The sequence below is a fragment of the Malaya genurostris genome, chromosome 2, assembly GCF_030247185.1.
Source record: "Malaya genurostris strain Urasoe2022 chromosome 2, Malgen_1.1, whole genome shotgun sequence".
Lineage (NCBI taxonomy): Eukaryota > Metazoa > Arthropoda > Insecta > Diptera > Culicidae > Malaya > Malaya genurostris.
In genome coordinates, this window is record NC_080571.1 from 302581321 (window position 1) to 302604161 (window position 22841).

At 36.4% G+C, this 22841-nt stretch overlaps 1 protein-coding gene across 2 annotated transcripts in view; it reads left to right on the top strand.

Annotated features, from left to right (window-relative positions):
• The window catches only part of LOC131430851 (uncharacterized), a 117963-nt gene that overhangs the window by 77128 nt on the left and 17994 nt on the right, over positions 1-22841 (top strand). The window contains exons 6-8 of one of the 2 annotated variants that reach the window (XM_058596080.1): positions 11253-11426; positions 17738-17897; positions 18353-18494. In XM_058596080.1, coding sequence (XP_058452063.1) covers positions 11253-11426; positions 17738-17897; positions 18353-18494 — 476 coding nt within the window. The remainder of the gene's footprint in view (positions 1-11252; positions 11427-17737; positions 17898-18352; positions 18495-22841) is intronic. The other variant, XM_058596081.1, reaches the window with a different exon arrangement.

Consider the following 22841-nt stretch of genomic DNA (forward strand, 5'->3'; position numbering starts at 1 on the left):
ATAGCTAGATGATATATAAGATACTCAAGCGAACACGGTGTTGCACAGACAACAGGAAATTTCACCAACACATAATGCAAAAGCGACAATCCAGCAAGTGAACGCATATACAATCCAGTCATCAGCTCACTGGACGAGCTACTTGTTTCATTCACAGTCAAACATCAACTAGGCAAAGAAATATGCAGAATGTGCAGCCTATATTAATAGATTTCTCTTCATACTACGCAGAACGATGCGGTGTTTTTTATGCATGACGCAAAGCCTCCTATGCCGAACAAGAAGTTGACGTCATTTTGTACGACAGGGATTGGTGGATAAAAACAGGTCGATTCCAACCATTTTTTCAATAGTATGCTATTGAAATACTGAAATGACGTCGTCATACATGTTTAAGTTAAAAGTTTCCGAATCAATTGGTTGTTAAATTATAACAATCCATCAACAAATGACCGAGTTATTAACGTTCAAAATTATGACACAAAAAGGTTACGCGACTATTTTTGAAACTTTTAATTGACACCCGGCCCCATATTGTGAAGAGTAAGGCATTTTTAATGCCAAAAAAATTAAAAGAAAAACCTATCTATGTATTGGTATCGGGCAGTCCTTTTGAAAGTGGAAAAATTGACAAAAGATTGATATGTCAAATCTGTCAGAAGTTTAACGAATTTCGGAAATTTTATCGTCTCGTGCACCGTACTTCCTGTTGAGATCGTATTATCTACCAATCCTGTATAATTCATCTTATACTCAGTGATACTCATGAAGATGCAGTAGCAACCGCAGTTTCTATAAAAAACCAATATCGGACTAACATTCCGTTCCATCCTCAGTAGCATATCCTGTAGTCGTGACCGGTGTAGTTATTGGCCACTTAATGACAAGTTCTGAGTTTCTTTTCTCTCAAACATAATTTTCTAGGTTCATTGAGCATTTTCACTCATTCGATCAATAACGAAGTGTGATTATGAGCGGTCTACTCCTCAGCTCAGCTCTGCTCACCAATGTTCCAGTACTCGATTGAAATTCTAATTGCATTTGGGACTACGAGATCATGTCGAAGCATGTGACTGTGTAAAACGTAGGAAGCTTACTTTTAGACTCAATATCTTTCTTGTAACAGTATTCTTTCAATCGATGTCAAATACTTTGGTTGGGCCATGATTATTGTTACTGAAAAATTGCACGAAAAACTAAGCAACAATGAGGGATTCTATTTGTTTGTTGAGTTGTTTGATATTTTTAACATAATTTTCCCTTCTCGAACTAATCTACACAAGTTTCTATACAGCGAATCGTAAAATAACGTTTAAAATATATATTCGCAAAAGCAATTTTACAGTTCCGTTTCTTTATTTTCGACGTCTCACGGCTTTTAGTTAGACGTTCGCATAGCATAACAGAAGAGTTCTATAGAGCAGCCTATCCTTCTTCCTGACATTTTTCGACACGTTCTGCTATGACATAGACTCATGCACCTGGTCACGTCCTTACAAGGGTTTTTATTTAATGATAGTCCTTACATCTACTCAAGGCAGTGCTCGACATTGAAGCACCCAGCATGAAATAGAAAGGAATCGTAAATGCAACGGGTGAATGAAAATAATTCAAAACAGGAAAGAAAAGATGGATGTTGTCATGATTATTATGAAAGAGTTTATTAACCAAAATGTGACATCATTTCCAATTCTCTACTATTGGAATATGTGCCAGCAAAACATTCCAATTTTTCTTCAAAACGCAACACTAATCCGAGATGTTGCCAACATTTAAGAATTTGAATGACAAAACAAAACCTAGTTCTAATATTTCGAAATTGAAATTCAGATTACATTCCGAATTTTAAATTAATTCCGAGTCAAATGCTACAACTGATTCCGACAAAATTGGTATCGCAAGTGGTTGTTGTGTTTTATTTGTAAATCATTGTGAAATCCTGATCATTTCCGCGTATGGACTAACAACTGTGTTGGCCAATCGTGCGCCAAAACAATTCAGTTGCGTCAAAATTTTTTTCTTCTAATGAATATAATTTACAATGCTACAATCTACTATCATCTCTGATCAATCCATTGGCTGAAAACCCATTCCAGTGCGTTTCATTTTTTACTCTACTGACACGCGTGCAAAGCAAGACTTCTACAATCCCATCGACATCCGATGTGATAGCAGTTACATTTTTTCACTGCGATTTTCGCTAATATAGATTTTCGATGGCCGAAGCAAATATATTGTCACCGATAACGGCGCAATTCGGCGATTGCAGATCGAGTAGTGAATGAAATAGTTTGGCATGTCGTCTATTAGAAAAAAAATCAACAATGTCATGGAATTAAACATCGGCTGCATTGCTACACGAATCAAAAGACCATACAATACCGTAGAGATAAAACCCGGTATCAATTTAAGGATTTAGTTTTTATGTTTTAGATTTGAAAAGCGTAGACCGAATTTTGCATAGCGCGAAAGTGCTTCTAGTTAGATTTTTTTTGTGCAAGCCAGTCAGTGCACGTAAACCACTGACAATTTACAGCCATCGCTAAAAAAGTAACCTGCAAGCTGTTTGGCTGGATACAAGCGTTTATGCTGTAACAAACTAGTAAAGTTTTGCTTTTGAAGTTCGCGCAATAAATAGTGTTTCGAAATTCTTTCAATGGGGATTCAAATTTCAAAGCAATTTTGCCGCTTTGATGTGTGCAATAGAAAGCTGAAAGCACAATTGCAGCCGGAATCCTTTCAATAGAGCTACAGTACTGCTTTTTCACCGCACAGTTGGTTTATTCTTTTCAACTAGGATTTAACATCGTTCTGATAAGACGTTTAAAGGAAGCGAATGAGTTTTGTTTTCATGCACGAAATAAGCTTGATAACTGCATTTATATTATAGTTAACAACAGAACTATAACCCTCTTTATCTGCCAGCAGGTCTTTTGTCTAACCTAGCAGAGAAGTGAAACAGTATTGTGTGGGCACTTACTTCCTGTTTCGAAGCCGTTATAGGGGTGTTTGGTTGTAAATTACATTATAATAGTTATTTATACTCATTCATCGTTCTCATGTTCAACTAACCCATTGAAACAGTATCCTAGAAGCAATAAACTGAAGTTGATTTCTGCTGTGGTTGCACCGGAAGCATACTTAGACGCCAATACCGAGAGTGGTGCAAATCTACTCACATCCAACCGCCCACTCAGTGGATGTGGTAATTGTACCACATATGAAAAGCTGGAGGTGTTATTCTCCCAACGAGAAAATTGCTGCCTCTGTTCTTGGTAACACTGTGCGAAAGCAGACACATTCCGTAGGATGCTACAGGCGTTACGTGCTATGCACAAACAATGTACAATACCGGATACATCGTCTCTTTACGCTCCTGTAGACTTTGTGTGGAGAAAATTCGTACGAGGAACTGAGCTTCACTTTTGTCATAAAATAAGATTAAAGTGTAAACTCGATGTTTACTGTTTCGAATGCTGACAAAACTCCAGTGTCAAGTAGTTTGATTGCACTTGCATTTTCTAATGTGTAGATTCAAAACTTTATGAGCACGCTAAAAAGGAAACCGTTTTCAAGTTAATCTCCCATATTTCAAAACTTTAAAAATGGTTTTAATAGTTGCTCAAAGTCATGATGGAATACCAAGAATAGATACAAGTGATGATTGTTTCTAGTGTATCAACATTAGGAATGCATTGATTTAAAAATGTTATAAAGCTTTTCTGCAGGCAGCTTTACCACCCTTTTTCTTTGATATTTTCATTCATTGATACATTGTTACTAATGTAGCTTTAATCATAAGTGTCGGATACGTCATTGTAAAGGATTGATTGCAGTTGACGTTCGATGGTGACAGTGTTTTGTTTTTTTTTTTTACATTCGTGTTATTAGTATCAATGGTTCCAGAGGTACTATGGCACTATTTTCCACGTAAACTAAAATTTTATATAGAACATTTCTATGCTCACGATTATGTAAATCATTATAATCGACCGCGTATACTACATTGTTTGTTTTGTTCAGTTAAATCTCCTGCACCTTCTTTACGTCAGATTGCAGTTCCTTGTTAACAAAACTCGAGGAGTCTGTATGTGCTTGTATGTTTGTGTGTCTACCTTCCAACGCATTTTCTATTTTCATTTTCTATGGACAAATTTTAACAAGCTTGGGCTCGTACATAGTTACAGTGTGGTAACAGATCACGTTCAAATGGATAATAAAGCTCACTCAACACACACACACACACACACACACACACACACACACACACACACACACACACACACACACACACACACACACACACACACACACACACACACACACACACACACACCGGTGATAATCGTATAACTGACGTAACAAACTTGAGCTTGTTTGAAAGCTCATAGAACTCATTCAAATAAGAAAAAGTTATTCGAATGATAAAAGAAAGTCATTATCACACCACTAGGTCGATTTAGTAGCGATTTTTTTCATATTTTTTTCGATTGTAGAAGTTCAAACCTGATCCTATGTCTATGCGGAGTTGGAAATTGCACACAGATAGGTTTCGTAAAACCCTATTGTCTTACTCATCAAGTCCATAATTTCAATATCGGATGAATAAGGCAGCACTTGTAAAGAAGACAACAAATTATTGAAAACATCATTAAAAAAAAACTTTTTCTTAATCCACCTAGTGGTGTAACAATGCCTTTCTCTTTAATCGAAACAGTCTCATTGAAAAAAAATACTTATTTTTATTAAGATAATTTCTTACACCAATTTTGGCTCATGTTTGGCACCAGTTTATTCAGATAGATTCGAGTAGTCCACAAAAGCATGGTTCAGAATTTATGTCACATATTCGGAAATTTTTGTCAAACCACGCGTATCAGTAATAATACATTTGAACGTGGGCAATTATGCGAACAGAAAAAAAAATTGACGATTACTTCACTTGTACGATTATATCTCCGGAACTTGATGTGTCAGTCATATGATCTTTGAAATCGACTGACAGTCCAATTTTAGTCTCGAACGAGCCTAAAATTATTGATATCGTTTAATCCATTTTCGAAAAAGTTGAACGATAATGGCTTATGACGTTTACGTCATTTGTTCCGTCATATCATTTGAACCGTCAATGATAACCAGTTAAACTTCAAACCTGTTTAATGAACTAATAGTAGCATTAAAACGAGCCTAAGTGTGTTGAAATCAGTTCAGCCACTACTGAAAAAATAGGACGGTGGAAAAACAACGCGTTATATCGGTTACTTCATTTATACCATTATATCAATCCGGAATAAAAAGTGACAGCCATTTGATCTTCAATTTAACCAAAGACCTAATAATAGCTTTCAAACAAGTCTCAGTTTGTTGAAATTATTTCAGCCATCTCTGAGAAAATTGCGCGGAAGAAAAACAACGCGTTTTGTCAGTTACGTCACTTATACGATCATATCTCCGAAACCAGAAATCACAGCCATTTAATATTCAAACTTGATCAATGATCCAATAGTAACTTTTCAACTTGCCTGCGTCTGTTATAATTGATTCAGTCATCTTTGAGAAAATTGAGCGGTAAAACAAATCTCTGAAAGGTGCACGCATATTTTCCGATCTCGTCAAACTGAGTCGAATGGTTTATAACACTATGGGTCTTCGGGTCACCGTTAGAAATCGCTTTTCCAGCAATTCTGTTGTCTTTTTATAGAGAAAGGCAATAACAGGTTGGTAAGAAAAAATACGTTTGGCCCGGTCAGTTCGAATATGCCCGTCTCGAACAACGTTGAACTATTCACTGCACGAAATAGGGAAGGGTGAAAATGAATAAGCAATAATCGTAGAGAACCCGAATATACTAATACATTCATCGCTGCTGGTAAACATCGTGCATGTTCGTTTTACACATTCATTTGTCATTCGTTCATTTACTTTACTCTTCGAATTGGTTCGAATAGCGTCACTGCGATGATCATTGGATTCCATTATTCGCGAAGCATTCTTCATCTAATAAATTCATCATATCTCGTGAGGTAACAGAAGGTTCATCACACACACATAAACTATGGTACTAATGCAAGGGGAGACGTTTTATTTTAAATAACTATTTATTGGAATATGAGTTAAAATTATATTATTAAGATTTAAATTGGGTGTTCAGCCACAAGTGATGGCTTCTCAGCCCTACTATATACATGATTTGGTCATTACCATTAAGGCATCATTCGCTTCAGCAATTCTGTGATTTTTGTGTAGGGAAAATTGTAAACCTACTTGTATTGTGTAATGGGAAAAAGGAACTTATATACTAACTTACTAACTAATACAAGAAGCGAATCGATTCAATTGAAGATTGCATCGATTTTTGTCAGAATTTGCTAATAATATTATGTAACATTTTGTGAGTCTATGTAACTCATTTGTACTAAACCAGGGAGGACGCTTCAAAATCATTTTCAGAATTTTATTCTGAATCCTTTGAAGCGTTTTCTTCCTGGTGGAACAACAACTTGACCAAATTGGTACTGCATAAAGCATGACTGGTCTGAAAATTTGTTTATAAATTTATAATTTGTTCTTTAGACAGAGCTTAGAATTTCTGTTTATAAGAGGATATAAACATTTAATAAATTTATTACACTTTGCCTGAATTCCGTCAATGTGATCCTTGAAAGTGAGTTTTTTGTCTTACGTTAAACCTGAGTATTTAGCTTGATCAGACCATGTCAATTCCAAGCCATTGAATTTGAGAATGTGATTATTGTTAGGATTAAGAAAAGAAGCTCTTGGCTTATGAGAAAAGATAATTAATTGCGTTTTTGCTGCATTTGGCTTAATTTTCCATTTTGACAGATAATTACTGAAAATATTTAAACTTCTTTGTAGACGACTGCAGATCACTCTTAGATTTCTACCTGTGGCTAACAGACTTGTGTCGTCACAGAATAACGATTTCTGACAACCAACGGGTAGATTTGGAAGATCAGAAGTGAAAATATTATACAAAATTGGAGCTCGAAACCTGCGGAACACAGGCTCGTACGGGTAGCAATTCAGATTTACAATTCTGATAGCTAACCTGAAGAGTGCGATCAATTAAATAATTTTGAATCATTTTGATCGAATGAATAGGAAACTGGAAATCAGACATTTTTGTTGTTAAACCTTTGTGCCAAACACTGTCGAATGCTTTTTCTATGTCTAGAAGAGCAACTCCAGTGGATAACCCAGAAGATTTATTTGCGTTTATCATGCTTGTAACTCTTACAAGTTGATGAGTAGTTGAATGTTCATGACGAAATCCAAACTGCTCTGGTAAAAAAAATTGAATTAAAGTTTACTGAAAGATGAAAGTAAGCTAATTGGACGATAACTTGATGTTTCTGCTGGGTGTTTATCAGGTTTGAGGAATTACTTTAGCGTTTTTCCATCTTTTTGGGAAGTAAGCTAATGGAAAACACTTGTTGAAAATTTTAACCAGGAGTCTCAAGGCAACATCGGGAAGATTTTTAATAAGAATAATAAAGATTCCATCATTACTAGGAGCCTTCATGTTTTTAAGTTTCCTGATAATTGATTTAATTTCATCAAAATTCGTCTCAATAATGTCATCTTGTGATAACACTTGGGTTGAAATATGATCATATCTCAGTGAGACTTCATTTTCAATAGGACTCACAACGTTCAAATTAAAATTGTGGACACTCTCGAACTGCTGAGCAAATTTTTGAGCTTTTTCGCCATTTGTGAGAAGTATTTGATTACCTTCCTTGAGGGGAGATGTCTTAATTTACTTGTTTCAAAGACAGCACGAACGATCATCGCGAGTTAGGTTTTGACGATGATCACTGCATGAATATTCGTTTCATATTCGCGTTAAGGGCTGAGGCCACTAGGTCGCGTAAAACCACGTGGCTCGCTGTGCGTATTCCATTTCTCTCCATGCTCTCTCGCAAATGTGTAAAATGACTCTCTATGTGGCCGGGTGGCCAAGAAAGTTTTGATATTTTCGGTTACAAGTTTGACTACATCACATAAAATCCAAAAAAGCTGCCGCATGTTTGGCAGCCTTTTTGAGCCGATTTTATTTCTCTCTCATGTTTCGTCACGTTACCGGGGAACTAAAATGGCGCCGCCATAGAAATCGACTTACCTTTACAAAAATAACTTTCCTTTCGCTTTTATCGCGACAACATATATGTTTTTATGCACTAATCGCTTCTAAATTAAATTATGTAGACATTGTCAGAATAGATTTTTGATCCATGCTTTAGAAGGCGAGATATTCAATAAATAAGTTGAAAGTTTCCGTTTTCAACTATGCAATTCTTCCTTCAGAAAAAATACTATCCCGACAGCTAAAGTCAAACAATCGTTCTGAAATTTTCACAGACTAATAAAAACTAATTTTCTATGAGATTGTCAGTTGGGTTTTTTGATATTCGTTACCGTTTCTGAGAAAATCAGATTTGAAGCGTGAAAATAGCCTTTTAAAACGCCCTAAAACACACTGGCCTCAGCCCTTAAGTCATTCGAGGGTGTGTTTAATGCGAATAACAACTGCAAGGAATAGATATTGGTGCGAGCAACGAAGCAGCGTCAGCTTCGATCGCACCCGCATATACGGATAAGTCCGAATATCAAAGCGATTATTGAACGAAGACAAACGATGATCATTGGCGTTCGTTGCATTTTTGATATTCGAGTAACATTGATATTGTGTCATCACCGAAAAAATTACGGCATGCTTGAGTTTACATTTTTTCTAAGAGTTAAGTTTGATATTGGATCATTGACTTGAAACCTGATAAACTTAATAAACTTAAGACCTGATACACCGGCGAAGAATGTAAAAAAACTTTCGAAATGCGTATCTGTAACATAATGTGACTTTTGTTATACATGACTAAAATGTTGTGAGATATATAATTCGTGTGTGATACGTGATATATAGTGAAATTCGATGGTGATAAAATATTATTCTAGCTAATTTATTCTACTAAACACTCATGTGACAAATCAGTGATATTGATTTTCTGTTTACTGATCCGGAATTGGTGTTTAGAATTACACAGCAATGAGTGTTGAAAGTGTTCTAACTATCGTATGAGTATCTACGCAAAATGAGGCATATAAATATGCCGTTTTGCTCTTTTCGGTTGATTCTCGCCAGTGTTTGCATCTACACAGGCATTCATATGCACCTGACAGTCAATTCAAAATACTGCGCCTTCCAACATTCTAATCCAAAAAGGTTGGGACTTGAATATATTTGTCTGATTTCCACTTATCTTTGATTGACTGTCAACAGCACAGATCAATGAAATAAATTTAGAAATTTTCGTTTTTGACTTCTCAATTAATACAAACATTTAAAAAGTGATCTAATGACCCACAACTCCTAAACAGAAACTCATATCCAATTATTAATCTACTGTAATCTATTTGTTTTCGACAATTTGAATCTAAGTTTACTGAAACATATTCAGTATTTTTTAGTTGAAGCCTCGAAAGATTCATTCAACTAATGTTGGACAGCAATTGATTAGTGGTTATGGTGATGTCCGTGTATCAACATATATTTACATTCGCTACTACTAAACAGTTAGATTTCAGCAGTAGTAATTACGATAAAAAGGTATTACATGGCTGAGCAAGGTGTACAATAGTTAGTCAGAATGAACATTTATTAATAAGATTTATAACTCTGAATTGAAATATACAATAAAGTTTCGAGTAGGGAGAAAACGAGGGAATAATTATATTTAATTTGATTGGGCTCAGATGGTGATAGAGCCATAATTTAACCCATATTGTTAATGCTGAATCGAAAAATTTTAACACAAGAAACGGTGATTTTCGCTGGGCGATAATTAGACGTAATCCAAAATAACAGTCTATTCAAAGTTGCAGACATAATTATAGAACAGTAAGTAAATTCCTCGGACACGTTCTCCAGAGAAATCGAAAAACTTTTTGCGTAATAAACTCCGTCAGCGTAAATAAAATGTGACATAAAATCCATCAAAATCTCCGACATCACGTCTCGTGTTTCTGCAACAAAAAAAATGCGAGCAAAAGTTCTCCGATCTGTCGGAATTAGCCAGATAGCGTCCAAAGTGAAAACAACAAGCGATACATTCTTTCAAAGAGAAAACTTGTCTAGTAGCAAGCAAGTGAAAACAAATCTATGGGGAAATGCCACATAAAGTGTTTATTTTCTCGGTATTTCTACTTTCCCATAACATTTTTCCTAGCTGATTTATAGCGTTCCGTAAAATCCAGGTCAAGCAAGTAATGCTAGCAAGTGGTCCAACCCGGGCAAGATGAAGTCGTGGTTTGAAGAAAGAAAACATGTCTCAAAAGCAAAACTGCGGTTAAATTTTCCTGGTAATGATGGTTTTACTTGGCTCATGACTTACCGTCGGTTTCGAAAAATGTCATCTTGGTGTGAAATCGGCGTGGGAACGATTTTTCAGTCAACAAATGATTAATTCTGGTCGCATTTACAGCAGATTAAGACTTTCAGCTTACCGAATTACCGATTTGGGGCAGCTGGGCGGAAAAGAACAACATTAAACATTCAGACGATGAATTTTTTTCATCGCTGGAAGAAAATCTTTTTTTATCTCCCTGAAATGATGAAACTTCCTTCCAACCAAGGCAAAATGAAAATGAAAGTTTGCTAATGACATACTTAACACGATTAAATACCCCTCGTAGTCCGTTATCCGCTGGGATGATTTACTTGGCAACGGACGGAAAATTGTTGCATAGAACACCAACCCACTTCCGTCTCACTGAACAAGCTATTACCACAATCCGACACGGGAGAAAATTTACACCCCACCACCCAAGGGTCGCCAGCAAATGGTAATCCAAGAACAAGTAAATAAGTTATTCAAAAATTTATCCCGGAGATTGTCTCGTTAAGAATTAATGAAATGCAACGCACGCTCATTACTACAATTCCGTTTTTTCCCACTCACTTAAGTCATGAAATTATTATATCGAAATTTTACTGCGAAACTTATTTCATTACCCCCAATGAAAAATTTAAATGCTGCAACGAACATATTTTCCTCTCGAAGCACTAAACTCCATCTGCATAGCATTACAACTGATCACTGCCTCCACGCCAGCACACACTCACAGAAACACGCAAAATTTACCTCGCTTGCTGAGCTTTTTATTATGCTTTTTTTTTTTGTCCTGAATTTTCCCTCAATGAGCTGTTGCCTTTTCTCCTCCACTCCAAACAGGATGGCTGGGAGCTGCCAGCTGGTCGGTGTCTCTGTTCGCGGCTGTTATCGTAGTGGCCCTTTGCCGTCGAAAATCAACCCGGCTGACTGCGGTCCTCGGTGGCCTGGTGCTAGCACTGGGGATCCTGTTTACGTCCTTCGCAACCCAGCTGCACCAGGTAGCGTTCAGTTATGGTAAGTACCTACAACACTGGAGGGGACTTCGTTCAACGAGCAGCATTTTTTGACAGCTGATATAAAAATCTCCATTTAAATATTTACCCACAGCAGGCCGATGCTTATGTTAGATAATGATGCCGTTCTTTTCATTGAGCTGGAAACGGCAATCACTCCTCGGTTTTATTCCACTGACGAAAAAATCCCCGTTCTAGCCTATCAAAGAAACCAACTTCATGAAACCCGGCTTTTTTTCATTTGAAATTCCTATTGTTCCATAATCACCCGGTTATTGTGAATAGAAGTGCGCCTTCCGACCGGCCTTAATGGAAGTAAATCAAATCATTGAATTCCGGATGTTTGATATTGCTCTTGGAAATTCAAAATGAAACAGTTTTAATTTCGAGCATCGGAGAAATTGGACCAAAGGGAAGCACTGGCGTTCCGCTCAGATAGACAATAAGATACAATGAAGCATGTCTACCAGTGCTGTAATGTAGAAGTACAGATCAAAAACCGGCATAAACAGTCTACACGCATATTAGAAGAAAAATTTTTAAATTTCATGGCTCTTAGAAAGCAATTTTTATTATTAATCTGGGCGGAACACTAGTATTACCCTTCAGTATATTTGTTCCCTTGTTATACTCTCAATCGCTTAGAATGATATTTCCAGCAACTTATCAGAGTGAATGGATATTGTTTGAGTTTGAGAAGATTGAGTAAACTTTGGGACTCTCATAAGTTCTTGAAAAAATAATCAAAAATACATAGGGTAAAGGTACCCTCTTTCATCTCAGCTACAGTAGTCATCTCATATACGAAAACCATTTGTTAGAGTGAGATCTGCTTGGATGGACTTTAAGAGTAAGATGAAATTTGGTGCATTCGCTTTAAGTTTTCGCGACGCTATATAAGCAGTATTGCTTAATTTTCGAGCTATTTTATAGCCGAAGAGAAAATATTGTATCTAATTTTATCACAATTCGTTGGTCGAAAGTCGATTAATTGTCAAAATAGTAGGGTAATTCTACTAATGAGATGACTATTGTTACATTAGCCCTAATAAAATCGTACGACTAATGTTTGTACAGACTGAACCATCTACATCTACATGTTTGAAGAATGAAAAAAAAACTCAAAACAAAGGGCTCTATTTTGTAGATTAGGGCAAGAAAAATAAAACGACCGAGTCAGTTTCAAAATTACACAGTTTATCATAGATTTTCAAGTCCAAATACTGCTTGCAGGAGCGTATCTAAATATTTGAAAATTAAATGCAACGGAATCATAATGCTGACTTCAACATTGCTTCAGAAATTTGTATTTGACATAATTTTCCCTTGAACGTAACACAAATTTCCGAAAATTAATTCACATATAAATAATAAACTGGTTTTGAATCAAATTTCAAAGCAGCTTTAACTTCAACTTTGAAATATACAACTAAACATTTTTCTGTCTATCACCTTCATTTTATGCCACAACTGATTGAAATTTACATGTTTAGCACGTAATTTTCACTTGCTGCCTTCACACGACTAACTAGTACAGCTGTGGTAATTTATAACTACTATTTGCCTGACCAACAGATATGTGCTTTTTAGTTCAATGGTCGCGGTTGCTGTTTGGAATCCAATGATTCTTGGTTCAATCCCAGTCATTATCAGTTTTTTGTTTATTATTTCATTGATTTTTTTAGTCTCGTAATTTTCAAATCACACGTAGAATGTCGTTATTTCTTGTGAATGCCTGTTGTAACAGCCAATTTTTTCATTTCAAGTGGCGCAAACAGATTTTTGAAAAAAAGATATATCCTGGTATCCCAGCGGTTGATGCGTCACGAAGTTATTTACTATGGATAACTACACTCCACTTTAACGCTAACATCTTTTCCTCTATATGAGGTATAATTTTTTACACAAAAATCCGTAAACTTTTCCCAATTTCTCTGGAAATTTATGAGTTGAGCCTTGAGTTTTTAAATCTTTTGTCAGAACTGAAGCATATACCGGCCAGAGCAATCTGCATCGTGATAATAGAGTGGCACCGGCTCTGTACAGTAATACAGGTGAAGCAAGCTTTTCAATGCACTATTATCCGAATCGGTGTTCAGTGTTCAGTGTTCAACTTCATTTCAATCGAATATTATTAGACGAAAATAAAATTTATGGCCGTTGACCGTCAGCACATTCCTTCTCATTCATTTTACTTTTGTTGCCGAAGCTCCCAGAATTCATCGTAAATTGAATAACCGTACCTAGTCACTAGAAGTTTTGCTTGCTCAGCTTGTAATGCCAAGTATTCTACCTGTTTCATTGTCTACCTTGTCTTCTCTGTGGATAGTGAGCAAATGCGAATGAATAGGCATAAACATCAACTCGATAACACAAAACTCTCTCCTACCATAATAATAAATAGAGGATGGTGGTTCTCATTTGAGTTTTCAATTATTACTAGCAAGTTCAAATCGATAATTTCAACTATTTGAAATGTATTGTGATTTGTTTCGAAATATTAAAAATGAAAACTGAAAGGGAAAACAACTAATTTATGTTTATTTTGTAATTGATATTTCAGTTATCATGACTGGTTTACCTTTCATCAATTATCTTGAACCAATTTGAATGTTTACATGAACCTCACTTGAAGGTCGCTCCCTCATTCAATTGTAAGAGATTGTTTCTTACTTCAAGAGATAAACTGACGGTGATAAAACTGAGCTTCGATAGAAAGAGAAACGAATGAAGGACGGTATAATGCCCATTTGGTGCGACAGCGAAGATTGTGTGTTAGAATGTGAAGTTTACTGCAGTAGAGTGATCATCAATGTATACACACATTTAATTTCAATTGAATTGAATGAAGTTTTACAGCACTGATCCGAACACTTTTCGACTGGAGCGTTGGCCGAGCGTTGCTGTGACGAAAAATGGCGGAGAAAGGAGGAAGCCCGGAAAATCGAAGATTCTGAATTTTTTTTTCTCATTCTTCATAACAAAAGAAAAAATCAAAAATCGAAACAAATTTCCCTTGCGAATTATTTTTTTGAAATAATGCACGGAACGACCGAAATTAGCTCTGCGCCTAATTCGTATTACTGTTTTTGAATTAGTTGATTTTAACAACAAAATTTCCAAAATAACTATAAAATTAGTTAAAATTGAGAATTTACTTTGCTGAAAAAACTCTTATTTTTAGAGAATGTGTTTAGTTGGTGAATATCCTGGACACAAACCAGCAATATTTCAATCCAACACGAAATTCTCATTGACAACTAATTTTGTTATTGAATAAAAAAAAAAAAAAAAAAAAAAAACTAATTTTGTTATGAAAATCAGAAAATTTGTTTCTATTTATCTATCACCATTATTACTGAAGGACAGCACAAAGAAACCAAAACTGAAATGGGTATTATTAACAAGTTTATTAGCCAAAAACTCATGAGAAGTGTCAAAGCAAAACAATCCATTAAAAAGCTAAAAAGGACAGTCTTATTGAAACTGCTTGAAAATTGTTTTGATGTTTTTCGCATGTGTTCGATATATCTTTATTTAAATTTCTAAACCGATATGTAAAAATGTCGTAAACTGTAAAAATGTCGTAAAGTGGAAATCGTATTTATTCAGAATTTGTGCGCACTTGAAGCGATTGTGCGTAATAATATTTTTACGCGGAACAGTGAGTGAATTTCGAATGTTTCACTCTAATTGTGATGAAGTTTTTTTGTATCTTCAAACCTTCCGAGCTGCGTCGTCCGGTGTACTATTTGTATTCGGTTTTTGTTTTCCGAGTGCTCAAAGTGTTCAGTGAGAATGAAGAAAACAGTGATTAAGAAGAAAAAAATTCAAAACGATGTTTACGTTTCGTTTATGTCTTTTTCTCCAATACAACATCGTATTTATACCTGCCAATATAGAAAAGACAACCGAGTCTGAAATTTTTTCGGCAGTAGTGTGCCATCTAGTGGCTAGTAGTCATTACGGTGTTACCGTTTCGGTGACAGGGCGCCATATAGCTGCAGATTGCAGAAGCCAATTCAACCATTCATATTGGTTGAAAACAACATTATATTTCTTTAATTCAACTAAAAAATTAGTTGAATGGAAATGAAATGTGCCTTAGCTAAGAAATGACAGCACGTTTAATTTGTGAATTCAACTAAAAAAAATAGTCATTTCAACAAATATTTTATTATTATTAAGGGAATGAGAATAAAAAATCTAAATCAGCAAAAGTAAGATTTTTTTAGTTGTCTCAAAAAATAACTAACTAAAATCAGCAAATCAACTAAATTTTTCGCGAAAATGCTGATTTCGGTCGTTCCGTGTGTATTCCCATACTTTAGGGATTCGTAATATTGCAGTCCCCCCGGGCCCGATTTTCTCTAGGCAGCCCTGAATCTACACAAGAACAATCAAGTAATAAAAATTCCGGATCCTCTCGATCAAACTCCCTAATGTGATTTTTGAAATAAGAATTTCAGAAAAAATACTGCAATGACCGTATTACTTTACACATGAGAAACCGAAAATTAGCTCCGAGGTTTATTTTGGTGAATACCTAATTCGGTCAAAAGTTGTCGCTTGGCATGTGGTTCACGAAGCATTTTAAATGATGTTCTGATAACGTTTGAAATTTTTTCCGGGTAAAATTTTGATCTCCAAATCGGAGCAGTTGAAACTCCGAATTTCTGACAGCTTAACTGGAAGTGAGTTGTTTAGTCCCTAAGTTTAGCTCACACAGATCAATATGTGCATTAGTTCAGTTTCTATGATAAACTTTTTGAATACACTGTTACACTTAGCAGTTCATTATGCAGACACAATTTATATGGTTTTTCTACAGACACGATAAGGTTACGGTTTTAACGACCAAATAAATAAATTTATAGGTACTTCGCTTTCATGTAATTACTAGAGTATTAAAAAAAAATAAATCCAAACTAAAGAGTCAACTCTTCTTAGCAAAAAATAACATTAATCCGAAATCTACTCTTGCTCTACTACTCTCCTTGTCATATTTCCACCATCTCTATCACATCGCCAACGAGCATTCTACACGGAACGACTGAAATCAGCATTTTCGCGAAAAATTTAGTTGATTTGCTGATTTTAGTTAGTTATTTTTTGAGACAACTAAAAAAATCTTACTTTTGCTAATTTAGATTTTTTATTCTCATTCCCTTAATAATAATAAAATATTTGTTGGAATGACTATTTTTTTTAGTTGAATTCACAAATTAAACGTGCTGTCGTTTCTTAGCTAAGGCACATTTTATTTCCATTCAATTAATTTTTTAGTTGAATTAAAGAAATAAAATGTTATTTTCAACCAATATGAATGGTTGAATTGGCTTCTGCAATCTGCAGCTATATGGCGCCCTGTCACCGAAACGGTAACACCGTAATGACTACTAGCCACTAGATGCCACACTACTGCCGACAAAATTTCAGACGCGGTTGTCTTTTCTATATTGGCAGGTATAAATACGATGTTGTATTGGAGAAAAAGACATAAACGAAACATAAACATCTTTTTGAATTTTTTTTCTTCTAAATCACTGTTTTTTTTTCATTCTCACTGAAAACTTTGAGCACTCGGAAAACAAAAACCGAATATAAGTAGTACACCGGACGGCGCAGCTCGGAAGGTTTGAAGATACAAAAAAACTTCATCACTATTAAATGAAACATTCGAAATTCACTTCACTGTTCCGCGTAGAAACATTATTACGCACAATCGCTTCAAGTGCGCACAAATTCTGAATAAATACGATTTCCACTAACAGTTTACGACATTTTTACATATCGGTTTAGAAATTTAAATAAAAATATATCGAACACATGCGAAAAACATCAAAACAATTTTCAAGCAGTTTCAATAAGACTGTCCTTTTTAGCTTTTTAATGGATTGTTTTGCTTTGACACTTCTCATGGGTTTTTGGCTAATAAACTTGTTAATTAAACCAATTTCATTTTTGTGTTCTTTGTGCTGTCCTTCAGTAATGATGGTGGTAGATAAATAGAAACAAAGTTTCTGATTTTAATAACGAAATTAGTTGTCAATGAGAATTTCGTGTTGGATTGAAATATTGCTGGTTTGTGTCCAGAATATTCGCCAACTAAACACTTTCTCTAAAAATAAGAATTTTTTTCAGCACAGTAAATTCTAAATTTTAACTAATTTTATAGTTATTTTGGAAATTTTGTTGTTAAAATCAACTAATTCAAAAACAGTAATACGAATTAGGCGCAGAGCTAATTTCGGGCGTTCCGTGTACCAATAACTAACAAGATCCTCTATTTTCATACCCTATCCGCTGTAGGAGTGATAGTTGGCGTCGGTGCATCCATGGTTCGTGAGTCGGCTGCCGTAATGCTGGGACATTATTTCAAACGGCGGAGACAATTTGTCGAAATGATTACGATGTCGGGCGAAGGTGTCGGTGTGGCACTGTTCTCTGTGATACTGAAGGAGGGAGTGGGGTAAGTATTGCGATTTTCTTCTTCGCCTGAAGCATATATATTTTGTTGCTATATTTTATCTCGCTTCCGGTTTCTATGTTTCCTTACATCCGGTATTGCTTTGGTTTTGTAACCGATTTTTGGTCCCAAAATAGTTCCGCGATTTGGTTCGACATGTTTATGTCCAGCTTGTGTAGGTGACGCCTAGACTGAGGCATAAATTAAACAGAAATATTGGAACGACATCAATTCCAGTGTGCGGTCACTGTGAAGAATGGCTTCGTACAGTCAAGGGGGAGAAACTTTTCTTCGTTTTGCTGTATCCCGTTCCGGTAGTGCATAGCTTGTGAAACTTTTCCCTCCCCCTAGTGATCGAGGGCGGTATCCGTGCTATTTGCGTTAATGCATACTCCTTTTTTATGACACTACAGTATTATCGGTTCACTAACTTTCCGACCGTTCCTACATTTCAACAGCAAAATGGGCTGGCGCCTGGGCCTGCAAGCCGTCACCGGGCTGGTTTCGCTCAGTTTCTTCATGGGACTACTGTACCGGCCAGCCTCTCTGTACCATCCCCAGCGGAGAGCGATACTGCATCTGAAAAACCAAAGGAAGAAGGTAATTAAGGTTGACAATAATTCAGCCATACAGTGTAGAATTTACGGTTCAGTGAAGGAGAAAAGGGGCACGAAGGCGAACTTGCGATATTCAGGATTATGTGGATTCTGTCCCTCGAAACCGGATAATTTATTCGAGTTACTAATGTCTTCGTGGAAGAATGCTCGAAGCCCAATTTCATGACCTGCCGCAAAAACTCGTTGTTGTAAATAATTATAGTACAAACAAATTGTTTCCTTGGTCCTTCGGTACGGCCTTTCCCTAATCCTTGAAGTACGTAAATAATGGTTTCTGCCCATAAAAGCCGAATCCGAACAGCTTGATCAATGAATATTCTCAACCAAGCAGATATCTAAAGTTATATTTTTGCGATGTGTTTGTGCATAAACATAGATAAATCTTTCCATTTCCACAACAATGAAAACAATAAAGCAGAATCGAAAAGGGAATAAAATGAAACCATTATTTATATCTATTGTGCTTTCCCATCAAGGTCCACGGTTGTTGATTCCCGCTTCTTGATTTCTTTGTTTCTAACTAATGGCGCTATTAATTTTTATACACTTGTAAATGAACTCCCAACTTCACATGAAAATATACAGTATATTTTCCACTTTATCAATACAAGAAGGTAAAACTAGTGAGGCCGGACTCAAAACGCATCATTTCTCAGTTCAGAGAAATCGCTCTGCCAATTGAGCTATTCTGAACATGATGCAACATAAGACCAGTAAGACCGGAGAAGCGAGACTGGGAATAGAAATACATCGGTCGTGTTTGTTTATGGAACATCACTATAGTGATATTGAACGGTATGAGATTTGTTCCATACTCTCTTCAAGTGATCATAATTATCGTTGATTTAGATAATAATAATAATAATGATGGATAGTAAATCACGAAACTTTGCAAAAGTCGCTTTGAATTATATCCAACAACTAGTAGAAGAAGCAGCAATTCGAAAAAAAATGACAGAGCAAGGTACCATGGTTCAAGCCACATCAAAGATGGAATAACAATCATAAGAGCTAAAAGTAGATGCCTTCGTATGGTAATCACCATCACATTCCAGTCACCAGGTATCAGAATAAATTGGCTCATAACGGCACGTTCCCCATATTTTCGGGGATTTGTGCCTTGCCGTGACCTGGATGATGGTGGGAAATAGAAGAGGATGGAAAATAAAGGAACGGGTGAATACGGAATGAAACACGCACACAACATAAATGTGTACAGAAACCAGTCGCAACTTACGAGACGTAGAAACCGCTTGCGAGAGTAATTAGAGCTCTTTTCCACATTGGGTTAAAAACCCAAGAATATCTCTGAGTTTCAGTTGCTTGAACATAGGTTCTTCAATGTAAAAACAACCAAAAACCCGATACCGTAGTTGAGATACTGCAGGGCAGTTACATATTAGGTGATATGAAGTCCCGTAATCGGATTCACAGAGATCACATGAAAATGATTCAGCAAGCTTGTATGGTAGCCACGTGATAATTAAGTTTACAGTGGTCAGTCAGAGCCCTCACCAGAACACCACAATGGCGCTTCGAGAAATGTAAAAGATTCTTCGAAACTCCAGGGCATGGATTTTCCAAGAATATTTTTGTTTGACGACAAGTCTCAGAACTTCGCCAGTAGTTTGCATGCTCAGACGAAACCCAAGACAGACTTTTTTTGTTTTATCCAGCGTTTGGAAATTGGTAGAGCTGGTTCAGGACCTACAAGGTCGTTTTCTGCTCCCACTCTGGCCAGTTCATCCGTCTATTCATTTCTAATTATGTTGGAATGACCAGGTACCCAGACTAGATTTACAGCATTGAAAATGCTAAGTTTTTTTTTTTATTCAATAATATAAATTTTTTAAGGCACACTGCTTAAGCTCTAAGGTGCCAAGGGGAAAATGCTAAGTTCTTCGATCTGAGTACGGCAATCGATCACAAGTTTTGAACGTGAGTCGCCCGAGCTAAGCGCTTCAATTGCAGCCTGACTGTCGGAGCAAACATCTATTATTTTACCAGATATGCCTTGCCGGAGGGTACACTGTACTCCACGCATGATTGCAAAGATCTCAGCCTGGAAAACGGTGCAGTATCTACCAAGTGAGCACGATTGCTCCAACCCCAATTCACGTCAGTAAACACCCGCACCAGCTCTTGCTGTAGTGTTTCCATAAATCCAGACAGCCACTCCTGTCTAGATGGAATTTTTATTTGAAAAGTTCTATACGGGAAACTACACGTGAGTGTTAAATCGCTTGGGGCCAAGAAAAACAACATCCCATGCAACCAATTGGGACCACAGACGTGTATGACCTATTTCTGAATTTATTGATTTATCCTTCCATAGACCGGTAGCTTGAAGTCTATAGGCACAAGCGAGTGCTTCTTGCTTTAGATGCACATGAAGTGGTCTTATATTGAGAAGAGCTTCCAGAGCAGCGGTACCATGGTTCAAGCCACATCAAAGATGGAGTAACAATCATAAGAGCTAAAATTAGATGCCTTCGTATGGTAATCACCATCACATTACAGACATAGTACCTTGATCAAAAAGTTCCCGGAAATCACTGTGTGGCGCTCTCAGCCATCCGATTAGATTTTTATTTATTTTTTGGTTGCCACATCTGTCATTGATATTCTATCAAATTTTCAGCTTGATACCTGGACATTTGCAAAAGTTACGGTGTATTGAGTACACCCAAACCTCCGTTTACGAACACTTTTTATACGTTACCTCTTTTTACGTAACTCTTTTTACGAACCAAATCCCAAATAACGGAAACTTTTTTTACGAACCTACTTCGTAAAAAGAGGTTTTGGCATACATCGAAAGCGATTTCCGGCTCATTCATATTCCATGGAAACTTCTACAATATGGGTATTTTTGGAACGGGTTTAAAGAGTATATTCCGAAAGATGATGTTTAAGGTGATTCTGAAATTCAAGATGGCGACTTCCGGTTACTTGATATTCCTAGCTATGCCTTACAATATAGCAGTGGAGTACCTAGGAAATTTGGCGCCCGGGGCGAAAAAAGAGATTCGCCGCCCCCATCGTTGGTTTAGTGAGCAAAAAAAAACAAAGCTGAACTCCATATTCGAAAAGCTGACTTGGGCAAGCAAACAAAATGTATTTCGGAAAGAATTAGATTTAAAAACGATCACAAACATCTTTTTTTGGTACCTACACACCAAATCTGTTCTGAAAATATCCATATTGTGAGTATTTTCAAAGAATATCAATAGATCGGTAGTGATCATCTTGGATTCGGAACGATCACAAACATCGTTTTTATGGCACACTGTAAGGAATTTCAAGGAATGTAGATGATACGGAAGTCGCCATCTTGGACCCTAAACATTGTTTTCCGGCACATTTTTTCAGTTCTCTAGAAAATACCCCTATTATAAGGGTTTTCAAGAAACATCAAGAAACCGGAAGTCGCAATCTTGAATTTCAGAACCACCTCAAACATGGTTTTCCGACAAATACCCATCAATCTCGTTCCGAAAATACCCACATTGTAAGGGCTTTCAAGGAATATCAAGAAACCGGAAGTCACCATATTGAATATCAGAACCACCTCAAACATAGTTTTTCGACATCTACTTATCAATCTCGTTCCAAAAATACCCATATTATAGGGGTTTTCAAAAAATATTAATAAACCGGAAGTCGCCATCTTGGAATTCAGAACCACCTCAAACATTGTTTTCCGACATCTACTCATCAATCCCGTTCCGAAAATACCCATATTGTTAGGAGTTTTAAGCAATATCAATCAACCGGAAACTGCCATCTTGTATTTTGAAACGAGCCCAAACTTCATTTTCTTGCACTTACTCTTCACATCCGTTTCGAAAATAGCCATATGATGGGCGGTTTCCACATTCATTACGCAAAACTTTTTTTATGAAGTAAATTCCAAATCACGTAAACTTTTTTTACGAACCAAATCCCAAATAACGTGAACTATTTTTAAGAACTACATCTTTTTACGAACCCCCGTTAGGTCGTAAATGGAGGTTTCGGTGTACATCTTAGGCGGTTGTGCGTGTCTTCGATTTTGTACGATTTTAAAAAATTGAATTTGCAACAACGAGTTTGCATTAAATTTTTCGTTAAACACGGTTTCAATGGTACGACAACGACGATACTCTGAAGAAAACAGTCGTTTATCAGTGGCACGAACGATTCAGAAGTGGTCGTGAGTGTGTGAATGATGATGAGAGAAGCGATAGACCATCGACATCGAAACCCGAGGAAAACATCAACAAAATCAAAAAATGGATGATCGTAGACCGCAAATTGACTATTACAGAGATGGTAGAGGAACTAAAAG